The sequence below is a fragment of the Podarcis bocagei genome (genome assembly GCF_964188305.1).
Source record: "Podarcis bocagei genome assembly, chromosome: 16".
NCBI lineage: Eukaryota > Metazoa > Chordata > Lepidosauria > Squamata > Lacertidae > Podarcis > Podarcis bocagei.
This window is the reverse complement of record NC_138142.1, coordinates 14,174,792-14,189,435: the sequence shown is the minus strand read 5'-3', so window position 1 is coordinate 14,189,435 and position 14,644 is coordinate 14,174,792. Positions and strand designations below refer to the sequence as shown.

General features: G+C 45.6%; 1 protein-coding gene across 1 annotated transcript in view; it reads right to left on the bottom strand.

Moving 5' to 3' along the window:
* Positions 1-1,044: 1,044 nt before the first annotated feature.
* Positions 1,045-14,644, bottom strand: part of PPIL2 (peptidylprolyl isomerase like 2) — a 76,029-nt gene continuing 62,429 nt past the window's right edge. Inside the window, exons 17-20 of the mRNA XM_081174973.1 lie at positions 9,166-9,238; positions 8,942-9,004; positions 8,113-8,252; positions 1,045-3,176 (exon numbers count right to left, since the gene is read on the bottom strand). Coding sequence (XP_081031099.1) covers positions 3,083-3,176; positions 8,113-8,252; positions 8,942-9,004; positions 9,166-9,238 — 370 coding nt within the window. The 3' untranslated portion in view covers positions 1,045-3,082. The remainder of the gene's footprint in view (positions 3,177-8,112; positions 8,253-8,941; positions 9,005-9,165; positions 9,239-14,644) is intronic.

The window sequence follows — 14,644 nt, the reverse complement described above, 5'->3', positions numbered from 1 at the left end:
TTACACGTCACTTGGGAAGACAGGTAAACTAATGCCAATGCCGAAGCAATGATTCTTCAACATCAACTTCGTTGGACTGGTCATGTTGTGTGGATGCCTGATTATTGTATTCCAAAGCAACTACTCTACAGTGGAACCTCGTGTTATGAACGGGATCCGTTCCGGAGGCCCATCCATAACCCGGAACTGACCAAGCCGAAGCGCCGTGTCTGTGCGCCGTGCGAGCGGCAAAACCTGGAAGTAACTCATTCCGGTACTTCTGGGATGCCGTGGGACACAACACGAAAACATGTAACCTGAAGCGGACGCAACATGAGGTATGACTGTATTCCAAACTTAAAAATGCAAAGTGTAATGCTGGTGGTCAACAAAAGAGGTTTAAAGACTCTCACAAGGCAAATCTTACAAAATCTAGTATAGACACCAACAACTGGGAAACACTGGCCTGTGAGCACTCCAATTGGAGAACAGCCTTGACCAAAGCTGCCATGGGCTTTGAAGATGCTTGAACTCAGGACAAAAGGGAGAAATGTGCTAAGAGGAAGGTACGCTTGGCAAACTCTCACCATGATCAACTCCCGCCCGGAAACCTATGTCCCCACTGTGGAAGGATGTGTGGATCCAGAATTGGCCTCCACAGTCCCTCACGGTTTCACTGTTAAAACCGTGTTCATGGAAGACAATCTTACTTGGCTACGAGTGATCACTAAAGAAGAAGATAGCTTTTAAGTAAACAGTAGCAACAAGCTTGGACTAAAGGCAGTGGACTTTTCTGGTGTACTAGGCTCCTCACACCAGCCACCCAGAAGGCCAGCTGTTGACACTTCTTGTCTCTGCTTTGAACACACACACAGCAAATAAACTGAAGGCTCCATGTTCATCTTTTCAAACAAGGCTGAATTCCTTATAGAGCTGCAAACCATTTCCTGAAAAGAAATCAAGGCTCCAGTAAGAATCTTAGAAAATATAGGTGACTCATTTCCTGGCAAGCCAAACAAAAGAGTTTTGGCAGGGTCCCGGAAAAACTGAACGGGAAAGCAGGAAGCAAATGAAAATTTAAATCTTTAATGGGGGGAAAAACCGTATCACAGAAATTGTCCTGCTACAATTTTGTGTCAAGGGGACTTGATGTTTTCTTTCTCCATAAACAAGGTGGTACTGCGATATAAAAAGTTATTTTCTCAAGCAAGAGGTCCTCACTTCTTGCCAAGGGATGTCAGCTGATCAGTCCAAGCAGTAGAAGTAAATACTCCAATGTGTCTGGCCAGGGTGCTGCTATGATGATGGTTGTTAGTGGATGGAATTTGGAGCCAGTCTTTTAGCAGCAATCCCTGTTGCTCAGTCTGCAAAGATCATTTAAATATTCTAGGCTGGCTCCCAGGGAGGGTGTGGTCTGTACATCGGAAGTGGAGGACTGGCTACTTTATTTGGGCAACTTTCGCCAAGAGGTGGTTTCACTGCTTTTGGATACTGACCCAGGTAGCACATAACAGTAACCCATCATTAGCAACTTCTGGTGCCCAAAACCAGTTCACTCCTTTTGCTCCACCCTGCCAGTCTAGGGGAGAAATGAACCACAAAACTTGATTCAGTATTATGTTAGAATCAGCACTCAGTTTGTTTCTCCCAGAGGGGACAAGGCAGAACAGAGAGGAAGTGACTTAGCAGCACACTGCTTGTTCAGAGTAAGCCATGGTTTATTACTGACTACGGTTTACTGTTACATGTGAACAAGACCAATGAGTAAAAGCAAATGTAATCAATGACAGTCTAGCTAGCGTCTTTCTTTTATTACAACTTCCTGCTAACAGCAAGCCCTTTTGATTGATTTCCTGCAATCCAGACAGCTAGAAAAGTTGCACATATTTGTGCCGGTGGTGGTGGTGGGGATGCTTCTTTTATTTACCTATAAATATAATTTTTGAATTATATGAAAATAGAAATACATATATACATAAGCAAACTTGTCTCCATTGGACTATAAACTGGCATTTGGCATTCACTCAGCCAATGCTTCTAAGCAATGTGGGGCTCCAGACACACCTTAACTCTGCCCGTATTTAGCAGAAAGGGCAGAATGCGGATTGCACAGAAATGCACACGGTGACTGGTGGGCAGCCATTTTTGTTAATGGGGATAGTAGGTTTAGGAGGGGCTAGCTTCAAGCAGAGAGAAGGCTCAAACTGCTCCTTGCTGACTGATTCCTCTCCAAATGGCATCTTCTAGCTGATTCTCCTCCTAAGGGTCACCCCAAAGGGTCAAAAGCACTTGGAGAGAATTTGCAAATGATAAAAATGGTGGGCAAAGGAGTTAGCAAACCCTCCAGTCTGGTCCCTGTGCTTCTTAAAGTGAGAGGTCATTTTTCTGTGTCCTAACTGGGCTGCAACCTCTTCATGCTGCACATCAAAAACGAGGGGGGACAGTGGAGCTTCAATTTGTGCCTGCAAGCAGAAGTTCTGAACCGAACTGATGCAGATCCCTCCGTCAAACCTGGTAGCTCAGAGCTGTATTCCTAAGAGAGAGGACGCTGGACAGCTGCAGCTCTGTTATGATCCCAGAGCCCACAGAGAGAAGGGGTGGATGCTTCTAAGCAGCAGTAAGGTTGCTCTCATACAGTGCAGTGGGTGGTGTGAAATGGAGGGCGGATGCTCAGGCGGTGTTTACAAATTAAAACTGGGAAGGCGTAAAGGGTTATGTGTCTCCTGCAACAAGGGTACAGCTCTAATGCTCTCGCCGCCTCCTCTGAAATCTGGCAATTACCCATTTAAGCCGGGAATAGAACCTCACTCATTCATCTGTTTTTAGCATCCTCTCGTGTTCTGCTGATAAATCTACTGAGCAACAATGCATTAAGAGTCCTCCTCGAATTAGGGAGCACAGCAGCTCACGGAAAAAGCAAAGCGGTTCTTCCTGAGAAGGGCTCGAGAGAGAGAGAAAGGCCAACGAAATCTGACTTAAACCATGTTAGGAAATTGTCTTGGACTGGTTGGGTTTCGTTTTCTTTGCCTGCTGCAGGAGAGATGTACAACTTGGGCTTTCTCTGTCCAGAGTCCAGGCTTGGTTACGGTTGGGTTTTTGGTCCCTACCAGGAGCTGAAGTCCCCAAAGCCTGTGCTCTTCTTCTCTTTCTTGGCAGCTGTGCTGGTGGACGGCCCATCATCTTCAGCCACTCGCTTCCTGTAACAGAAACCACACTGGTCAGGGCTCAGGCTGCGAGCCTAACCCCACCCGCCTGGGGAAATGAACCCCAATGAGTTCAACCGGACTTCCTTCTGAGTGCATGCAGCTAGGATGGAGGGCAGCCCTTTTTATTTACATCTTCTGCCCCACCCATCAATCCAAAGAGCAGCACTCCTCCCTCCTCTTGATCCTCACAACCGTCTTGTGAAGCAGGTTAGGCTGAAAAAGGGTGACTGGTCACTCGGTACTGTTCTGTTACTGCACAGGGTGTGTGAATCTGGGCCTCCCCAGTGAAACCACGGTGTGGGCGTGGCTTTCCCATGAGCACATAAAGCTTCTGTATAGTAAGACGCCTTGTTCACCCAAGTCTCGTACTGTCCAGTGGAGCATCTGAACACTTGCGAGTCCTCCAGACGTTTTGAACTACAACTCCCATCAGCCACAGCAGTTGTGCCGTGTGGCTGATGGGAGTTGAAGCCTAAAACATCTGGAGGGCAGCAAGTTGGCAAATGCTGGTCTACTCCCATCAGCAGCACACTCGATGGAGTCCCCCACAAAAAGTCCACCTGAGATTCATTTTTTAGTGTGATGCTGGGGATTGAGCCTGCCGCCTTCAAAGCGGAAAGGTTGGGCTCTAACCTTTAGCTATGTCTCAGTCCCCATTGCCATCTGCTCAACAGCAGAGTACTGACCTCTTCTCTTGCTCAAAAACATGAGGTACTGTTTGCTTTTTAAAAATTATGTATTTCGTAGATTTATATCCTGCTTTTCGACTAATAGTAACAATAATTTTATTATTATTTGTACCCATCTGATTAGGTTGCTCCAGCTGTTCTGGGAGGCTTCCAACAAATATAAAAACATCCAATATTAAAAACTTCCTGATACAGGGATGCCTTCAGTTGCACAGTCATTTATCTCCTTGACATCTGATGGGAGGGTATTCTACAGGGATGCAACTCCTGCAAAGGCCCTCTGCCTGGTTCCCTGCAACTTTAATTCTTGCAGTGAGGGAACCACCAGAAGGCCCTCGGAGCTGGACCTCCGTGTGGCTAGCAAGTCTGGGTGGGTGTTGGCCTTGAGATGGCCAAGAATACCAGCTGGCCTTGGAAGCCCCAATGTATTGCAAAGTTGAGGCTGCTCTTGTCTCACACTCCATCCTACTCTTAGTGCCTTTGCTCAGGGAGCAAGCAGTGCTGGGTTACCCAATGGGCAGACAAAGTAGTTGCTTAGGGCACCAGCGAAGCAGGAACACACACACAAATTGAGAAGTTTTTGAAAGGATTTAGTATTTTTTTAAAAGCACCAGTATGGATATCATGGTGAAAACCAGAACTTTGTTAGACTTCCTTATACGCCATTGCGCCGTCTTTCCCCATTTCCCCCTGTTCTCTTTTTATCGTTATGTATCCCCACTGAAACCAAACCAAAAAAGAAACCAAGGAGCCATCCTACCAATGTAGATTTAAAGACTGTGAGGAAATTGGTACAGCACAAGACTCTTAATCTCAGGGTCATGGGTTCGAGTCCTACCACACTGGGCAAAATATCCCTGCATTGCAGGGGTTGGATTCGATGACCCTCGGGGACCCTTCCAACTCTACAAACTATTCTATGAAATCAGATCCCATTCATGGGTTGCGTATAACACGAATACATATGCATTTTGGCACACGCATCAAGTCTCCTGTCGTTTCAAAAAAGTAAAAAGTTGTCTTTCCATTTCTCGTTGGGTTCATTTTGAATTACAAATGGGGTATCGTAATCTTTTCAGTGCTTAAAAGGTAAAGGGACCCCTGACCATTAGGTTCAGTCGTGCCCGACTCGGGGGTTGTGGCGCTCATCTCGTTTTATTGGCCGAGGGAGCTGGCATACAGCTTCCGGGTCATGTGGCCAGCATGACTAAGCCGCTTCTGGTGAACCAGAGCAGTGCACAGAAACGCTGTTTACCTTCCCGCCGGAGCGGTACCTATTTATCTACTTGCACTTTGATGTGCTTTCGAACTGCTAGGTTGGCAGGAGCAACAGGAGCTCACCCTGTTGTGGGGATTCGAACCGCCGACCTTCTGATCGGCAAGCCCTAGGCTCTGTGGTTTAACCCACAACGCCACCCAAGTCCCACTTTCAGTGCTTAGGAACTCTTGATCTGTGTGCAACGCTGGATTTCCTAGGAAAGGCAGCAGCTAAACCCTTCAGCTCCCACCACCACCCACCCCTGCTATTCCTGACTCCTCCTGAGGCTGCCACCATCTCCTGCTCACACTCACAGTCGTCTAATGACTAAGTGCCCAAAGGGGGGGCAGGCTATGGACTCCGAATGTTCCTCGCATCAAGCCACACTCTCCCCTTTTAAAAAACGGAACTTAAGACTGGAAGAGAGGAGTGAAAGAGAAGCACACCAGAGGAGCCAGACTCCCTGCGAACAGGCATCAATTATTTTCCCTCCGCATCTTCATGGCAAACCAAGACTGGAGGAGAAAAAGCAATTTTAAACTCAATGGGCTCCTGGCAGGGCTTCGTATCAGAGGCAAGAAGCAACATCGGTCAAAGAAACATCACACCTTCGCCTCAGGCTGTTTGTCTTCAACTGGTGGGCTCTAGTCTAATCTAAAGTGGATCACATCAGGGTAACTGCCATCAATTCTCTCTCGTTCACTCGCTCAAGTTTTTTTCCTCTCATTCGCTCGCCTTTTATTTTTTAAGGGAAGGAGAAAGAGGCAGGAGGAACTTTGGTGAAAATGGGCTCTCCTCTGCAAACCTCCCAAAGCGTTCCAGGCATTTTAATACTTTATAGTGATTTACTGGGATGAACCCTTGAGCCAACACTATCATGAGGGAAAGGGGAGACAGGGAGGCCCACCCCTTCAGCTCCACTCAGCTGCCATTCGCCTCCTTCCATCCAGAGATGGGCATCTACAGCGATGGAGGAACCATAAGTCCTAGATTCCCAGCTTGCCTTCTTTTAAAAGTATGTTTCTAGGACCCTTGTACCTACGGGACCGCCTCTCCCGGTATGCCCCACGGAGGACCTTAAAGTCCATAAATAGCAACACCCTAGAGGTTCCGGGCCCTAAGGAAGTCAGATTAGCCTCAACCAGAGCCAGGGCCTTTTTAACACTGGCTCCGGCCTGGTGGAACGCTCTGTCTCATGAGACCAGGGCCCTGCAGAATCTGATTCTTTTCCGCAGGGCCTGTAAGACAGAGTTGTTCCGCCTGGCCTTTGGCTTGGAGTCGATTTGATCCCCTCCCCCTCTTTCTTTTTCCTTTCTCCTCCTGTGATGAGGCTGCATTTTAATGTTTTAATGTTGTATTTTAATCTTGTTTTTAAATTGTTTTCATTCAACTTGTTTTTATTATTACTTGTTAGCCACCCTGAGCCTGGCCTTGGCTGGGGAGGGCGGGGTATAAATAAAATTTACTATTAGTAGTAGTAGTAGTAGTAAAACTTGTGATACGAGACAGGAAATGTTCTTATTTTGTGTGCTTGAGAGAGAAAATAACCTGCTGATGTCAGGGACTGTGCTGAGGAGGGCAGCAATGAGGAGGAACGGTGGGAGCCTCCTCCTGCTCCTGAACAGGATCCTGAATCTTCCCAGGAGCAGTGGGACAGTACAGATTTGGAACAGTGGAATGCAGAGGGACATAGTTCAGAAGACAGAAGAACTGGGTGGTGAACAGCTAGGACATGGGTAGGCAACCTAAGGGCTGTGGGCCATATGCGGCCCAATCGCCTTTTCAATCCGGCCCACAGACGGTCCGGGAATTCTACATAAGTAGAATGTGTCCTTTTATTTAAAATGCATCTCTGGGTTATTTGTGGGGCATAGGAATTCATTCATCCCCCCCCCTTCAAAATATAGTCTGGCCCCCCACAAGGTCTGAGGGACACTGGACCGGCCCATGGCTGAAAAAGGTTGCTGACCCCTGAGCTATGAGAAGAACTGAATGAGAGAGAAAGAGTTAACAGATTCACTTTCACTGGAAAGCGTCTATCCGCTCAGCCTAAGGCTAAGGAGAGCAGATAAGGTGGAAGCTCAGAAAAAGCACAGTGCTTTTGAGATCAGCTTGCAAGATGCAGAAGTGACGGGGGTGACTAGGGGGGATGTGGGTGGAACCCTTAATTGGGAGCACCTTCATCCTAGCAATGGATTCTCTGTTCTCTTGCTGTGCTCAGTAAACTTTCTAATTGGTAAGAGACTCCTATCGCTTTGTTCTGCTTATCTACTGCTGGGGGGGGGAGCCAAGTCCCTGAAGCCTGACAGCTACTCACTTTCACTGTTTTACTCAAACACTACTGATATAAATATAATAATAATAATAATAATAATAATAATAATAATAATAATAATAATAATAATTACTCTTGTCCCCACTCGCCGCCTCCTGAACACATTCCCATCTCCAACACCTTCAGCTTTTGAAGGTTGCACATGACACCCTCCCTGATATCCTGGAGAGTGTGCTGCCAGTCAGAGTTGACAACAGGTAAAGGGTAAAGGGACCCCTGACCATTAGGTCCAGTCGTGGCCGATTCTGGGGTTCCTGCGCTCATCTTGCTTTATTGGCCGAGGGAGCCGGCGTACAGCTTCCGGGTCATGTGGCCAGCATGACTAAGCCGCTTCTGGCGAACCAGAGCAGCACACGGAAATGCTGTTTACCTTCCCGCCGGAGTGGTACCTATTTATCTACTTGCACTTTGACATGCTTTTGAACTGCTAGGTTGGTAGGAGCAGGGACTGAGCAACAGGAGCTCACCCCGTTGCGGGGATTCGAACCGCCGACCTTCTGATCAGCAAGTCCTAGGCTCTGTGGTTTAACCCACAGCGCCACCCGTGTTGACAATACTGGGGGCCAAAAGGCAAACAGTCTGATCTTGCCTACGTAACAAAGATGCGGAGCAGTTTCACTTCTCAAGTTCAGTCGCGCAACTCACGCTGCAGCTATGTTGATGTACTTCCCGACACCCTCCCGGTACGTCTTCGGAATGTGCTGCTCCTTTTTTGGGACAACGACTTTGGTCTTCTCCTTGGCTGCCTCCTCCTCTTGCTGGGCCTTCTCTCTCTCTTTGGCAACCTTTGAAGAAGGAGGGGGGAAAAGACACAAGAGCAGGTAAGGTCCCAAAAGGCACGATATCAAACAGACCAGAGGGCCATCTATCTAGATATCGAGAGCCAGCGTGGCGAAGCGGTGAGCGTGCTGGACTAGGACCTGAGAGAGCAGGGTTCAAATCCTCCCACTCGGCAATGAAGTTCACTTGAGTGGCCTTTGGCCAGTCACTGCCTTTCATCTTGACCCCCTTCACAGGGTTTGCTGTGGGGGAATTAAATGAGGAGTGGGAGAACCATGCCTTGAGCTCCTCGCAGAAGAAGGTGGGATATAAATGCAGAAAATCAACAACTAAAATAGTCAAAAGATGGGATCGTCCACACTTTTTAGGAGGATTAAATGGAACAGAGGGGGCAGAACTATGTACTCCACCTTGAGCTCATGGGGGGAGGGGGGAGGAAGGTAAGAGAGAAAGGTAATCAGAAAGAAGCAAGTAAACTGTAAAACAATCTTGCCTAAAGGGCATGTCACGCCCAAATGTTGTAAATAAATAAAATCCGATTAAGTCAGGTTTTCTTCAAATTCAAAAGTGCAGACACAACCAAACACACACACACACACAGAACTAAGGGCTGCCTAGGGAGGTATTAAATTAATTTCCTGCTTGAGTGGCTCTCTGTGCTAGCCTGCTTATATGTCCAAGTTTCCATCATCACCTGAGCATCTGCTTCTTCGTATGGATCAACGAAAACAGTCGTCGACGTGATTTTTATTTCTTCCTGGGGACAAAAGGAGACGAGAGGGTGGGTTAAGTATATGGTGCGCTCCACGGATCAGTGCCACGACTCCTGAACTTTGGGCTTAAAGTGCACTCAAGCGCAGGAGTGGCGGAGGACAATGAAGTCACAGGCGAGTAACCTGTTGCTGCAGGTGACGCTACCTTGGGTCGGTCCGTTTTGGGATCACTCTCCACGTTCTCCATTGCTGTCAGCGTCTCAAAGCCACCGACCACTCTGTAAAAGAAAAATAGACAATCTGAGTGGAGGGATAAAACAAAGTGGGGAGGAAGAGGGGGGCGGACCGCATCGTTCCAAAAACATTTGCGACATTTCTGTCACCTTCATAAAGCTATCATCTACTTAAAAAAAATTCACCTATGATCCTTTTCTTTTACTTCTTTATTTTTTCTTTGTTCTTTTTTTCTTTTTTCTGATATCTTATCTTTCATTTCACTCCTTTATTGTGAATAGCATTTTATAGAGGTATAAATAACTGTAAATATGAAAAAGAGGCAAAGTATTCTCTAATTTTTTTCCTTGGTTATATGTATTTTCTTTTTCCTTTGTATTTTCTTTTGTTGTAAATATGTATGTTTTCTAATTTGTACTTAATAAAAATTATTTAAAAAATTAAAAAGGGGGGGGGAGCTATCACCGTAACGCGGACTTTGTGATTTTTTGTTGTAGGCCAACACGACTACTTTCGCTTTTCCTGTTATTTTAGATTTTCATGATGTTGCATGTATTTTAGTCGCTATCTGGAAGAGGATTTGAACACTGGAAAAGCGACGCAAAGGCGCTCTAAATAAAATTTATAAAAAAGTTGCCCTAGGGAGCAGCAACTACCACAAACTTTGGTCACCCAGTGGAAGGAAATAATCCTGCTCAAGTTTCTGTTTGAATGACACATGGTTCAGTCCTCTGCAAGGCAGCATGAAAACACAAAGATCAGTCGATAGGGTCCTAATCTCTTCTTGACCAGGCTAGGGAGAAGACTTAGGGGTGTGAGCCTTTCCACCAAGCTGTTTCACAAATGGTTTCTATGTGCTTTAGCAAGTTCACAGCAGCAGCTCCTTTTAATGACGACGCTTCAGGTTGACAGCAACAGAAGAAGCCTTTACACAACGCTGAAGACACAAAGCTCACCCAACAGATGTGCTCTACATTTTTAATTGCCCCCGATTTAAGTCATGAAGCCTTCTCTCACAAATAAACTCAAGTTTTCTTATTGGGGATCTTTATTTTAATTGGGCTTTAATAATCCAAAAAATCCAGAATATCACATGCTGGCTGCCTCCAAAAAGGGGGGGAGGGGGGAACCCTTTTTAGGGTTCATATTCATATTCAATGGTATTAATAATATTATTATGATTCATATTATTACTAATTACCAATTCTGAATGCTGTTATTTGTACAGCTGCCAAAAGGAAACGCACCACTAAGGCCAGGCCTTGTCAAGGCCCCAAAGTCTCTACGCTTATCCCTACATTCAGGGAGAGACCTTCGTCTGCCTGAGACGTTTTCCTTTCCACTTGTGTGTTTTTCTCTCTTGCTCCTAAATTACATCAATTAAGCAGCTTGCCATATTGTGCTGGCCGGGGCCCAAGGCAAAACACAGTTTCCTGCTCAGGAGACAATGCAAAATAAAATAAATAAAGTATCTGGAATGCTTTAGGGAGAGAAACGAAAACACGGAGCAGAAGGAAGGGGGGAAGGGGACTTGCCTGAGCAAGAAAAATCTACATGTCCGCTTGGCAAATCTGTGTTTAACGGGGGGGGGGGGAGAGTATTTTAAGATGTTGATCGGAAGTATGGCACCCTTTATAGCTGGAGGAGCCAAATTCTGAAGGTTGATATTAGGGCTGCCTAGAACTCAAAAGATTCATTTGCAAATTTCCAGTGCGTGCAGCAAAATACATAACGCACTGCATTCGTTACGCAATGACTTGAAGTGACTCCCATTAGCCTCAACCACCATGGCTGGTGGCCCAGGATGATGGGAGTTGTAGTCCAGCTATGTCTGCAGGGCCACCATTGACCCATCCCTGGTTTACATGCCCATGAAGAACACTGGGCGAACTTGGACCAGGCATGGTCTCTCAACCTGACCTACCTCACAGGTTGTAGATTGGCAGCCAGGGCAGCTCCCTCAGCAGAGGTGCTATCTGGTGTCTGTCATTGAATTCTGCTCAATAGTGATCCAGAGCAGATTCCAATGTATAGTAAGCAGAGTAAAAACTTAAAACACGTTGCAGGATTCCCCAAAAATAGATCGGAGGCAATTGTATTTCATCCAGCAGAGCTTTACTGCTACTGAAGGCAAATGAGCATAATGGTCACAAATCCAATGCATTCAGGATTGGCACTGTCCGTAAGAAATCCAGTTGCAGCAGACTTAACTTAAACTTACGATAACTTATAACAAACCTTAACACTTTAGCATACTGTGTACAGAACACCACACCAGAAGGAAAAGTGATAGAAAGAGGAAAGTGAAACCCGGGCTCCTTCTGGCCTTATTATTATAGTCAGCGTGACCTTGACAGAAGAGATAACGGAACCAGTTTAAGCCTGCTGTACTCAGCTTCTCTGAAGGAATAACCCAAACATCATGAAGTTTCTGCTTGTTTCCAGAACCCTCTTGAATGAATTAGAATAGGAAAGATCTCTACACATCACAGATCAATACTTTCTGCACTAAGAAATGGAAACTGACAGTGTTGACAGGGGAGAACCAGCCAGTCAGTTAATTGCTGCATTCTGGTCTGGCTGCAGCTTCCGAGCCAAGGGCCAACAGAAGCCCCAGCGATGCTCCAGTGATATTTTTTATTATGGACAAGGACCTGGCAGACCAGGGTTCAAATTCCCTGAGGCCCACGGGGTGACTTGGGGCCAGTCACTGTCTCTCAGCCTAACCTACCCTTGCAGGGTTGGTTTGGCGTTAAAATGGAGAGCAAGAGAAGTTTGCACGTCACCTTGAGCTCTTTGTTGAAAAAATGGGATATAAATGCAATAAATAAATAAATGCGACATCATTTAGACTGGTGCTCTGTTTTGTTTTCCATGGGAACCGCTTTGAGCGAGGGATGCATTTTCAGAAAACGTGGCACATACCGTATTTTTCGCTATATAAGACGCACCTAGTTTTTGGAGAAGGAAAACAAGAAAAAAAATATTCTGAATCTCAGAAGCCAGAACAGCAAGAGGGATTGCTACGCAGTGAAAGCAGCAATCCCTCTTGCTGTTCTGGATTCTGGGATAGCTGCACAGCCTGCATTCGCTCCATAGAACGCACACACATTTCCCCTAACATTTTAGGAGGGAAAAAGTGAGTCTTATAGAGCAAAAAATACGGTAAATAAAAATTGCAAGGACTCTTGCTCAAGTCTCCCCTTCCCCAAAATCCGAAGCCAGCATCTGCTGATAATAATAATAATAATAATAATAATAATAATAATAATAATAATAATTTATACCCCGCCCATCTGGCTGGGCCTCCGCAGCCACTCTGGGCGGCTTCCATAGAAACCAAAAATACACTAAAATATCACACGTTAAAAACTTCCCTGAACAGGGCTGCCTTAAAATGTCTTCTGAATGTCAGGTAGTTGTTTATCGCTTTGACATCTCGTGGGAGGGCGTTCCACAGGGCGGGCGCCACTACCGAGAAGGCCCTCTGCCTGGTTCCCTGTAGCTTTGCTTCTCGCAATGAGGGAACCGCCAGAAGGCCCTCAGCGCTGGACCTCAGCGTCCGGGCTGAACGATCGGCTAAACGACCAAGGCCGTTTAGGGCTTTAAAGGTCAGCACCAACACTTTGAATCGTGCTCGGAAACGTACTGGGAGCCAATGCAGATCTCTCAGAACTGGTGTTATGTGGTCCCGGCGGCCACTCCCAGTCACCAGTCTAGCTGCTGCATTCTGGATTAATTGCAGTTTCCGGGTCACCTTCAAAGGTAGCCCCACGTAGAGTGCATTGCAGTAGTCCAAGCGGGAGATAACCAGAGCATGCACCACTCTGGCGAGGCAGTCTGAGGCAGGTAGGGTCTCAGCCTGCGTACCAGGTGGAGCTGGTAGACAGCTGCTCTGGACACAGAGTTAACCTGAGCCTCCATGGACAGCTGTGAGTCCAAAATGACTCCCAGGCTGCGCACCTGGTCCTTCAGGGGCACAGTTACCCCATTCAAGACCAGGGAATCCCCCACACCCACCCGCTCCCTGTCCCCCAAAAACAGTACTTCTGTCTTGTCAGGATTCAACCTCAATCTGTTAGCCGCCATCCATCCTCCAACCTTTTTTTTTTTATTAAAAAAATAATATTTATTATTTTTAAACCTTACAAAAAAGGAAGAAAAATAAAAGGAAAAAAAACATACAATACAATATATAAACAATACACAACACAACATTAACACATTAAACAAAATAAAAGCAAAAACAATTCAAAACACACACATCATACCATCTCAATATCCTCTCTTTCATTCCCTTGTTTCATCGACCTCCTCTCACCTCCCTTTTTGTATTCCATTTTTATTGTTTCAGCTAATCCTTTCCGTCTTTCTCTATTTTCTGTCATATAATTATCTTAACATATTTCAACCTTATTTTCCATTAAAATTATAATACTTATTTATGCTTAATTCTTAAAAGCATTTCTACTAAAGCCATATAATTTCCTTCCAACATTTTTCTAACATTCATTAATTTTACATTATTTCCATATATAGATTTTAAACTTTTTCCAATATTCTTCCACCGTCTCTTCTTCCTGGTCTCGGATTCTGCCAGTCAATTCTGTCAATTCCATATAGTTCATCAACCTGGTGATCTTCTGTCCGAGGCTCTTAACTCTTTTCCAAGTCCCTTCTGCGAGTCTTCTTCATGTTTATACATGCACTTTACTTTGTCTTCTCCTGATCTTGTTCTTATTTTCCTTCCTCTGATGCTGAAAAGTAAATCTCGAGGAAATTCCCACCTAGCAATGTTTTTGTTCCTTCTTGACAAATCAGCCAGATCTCCATAATTAAAACTAAAATTCACAATGTATTTCCAGCCGTATTTCAAAGTTCCTCCAAGTCTAGCAGTCCCCACTACTCCAGTCTCCTCCTGGCCCAAGTCCAAGTTCCAAAAGTCAATGAATCCCTGCATGAAGGGATCTATCCAACTTTCCTTCTCCAGTCCAAGCGGAGCTCCAATCCTCAAAGTCTGGCTTTCTCTAGATTCCGTCATAAAAGGCATCCACTTATAGTCATCAAATTGCATCTGTGAGGCTGGGGCTCTAACAACTTTCTCCCCCGCCTTCTCCTCAATTTGCCATGTCAAGGTAGATCCCTGTATCGATTCCTGAATAGTTTCTGTATTAATATTCACTTTTTGTCCAAAATTAGTCACTTTTTGTTCCAAGTTATCAATTTTTATAATCGTCACATCCGTCTTCCTATGGAGCTGTTCCAGTGAGTCATTAATCTTACATAGTGCAACCACTAAGGCTTCTTCTGTCAACATTCTTAACAGTCCAAGGTCAATCCCAGATTCTCACGGTCTTGTCTTACAGCTGGAAATTCCCCACTCAGCTCATGTAACAATTTCAAAGGCTTCCTCTAGGGGGAAACAATTTCTATTTGTATCAATCCTTTTA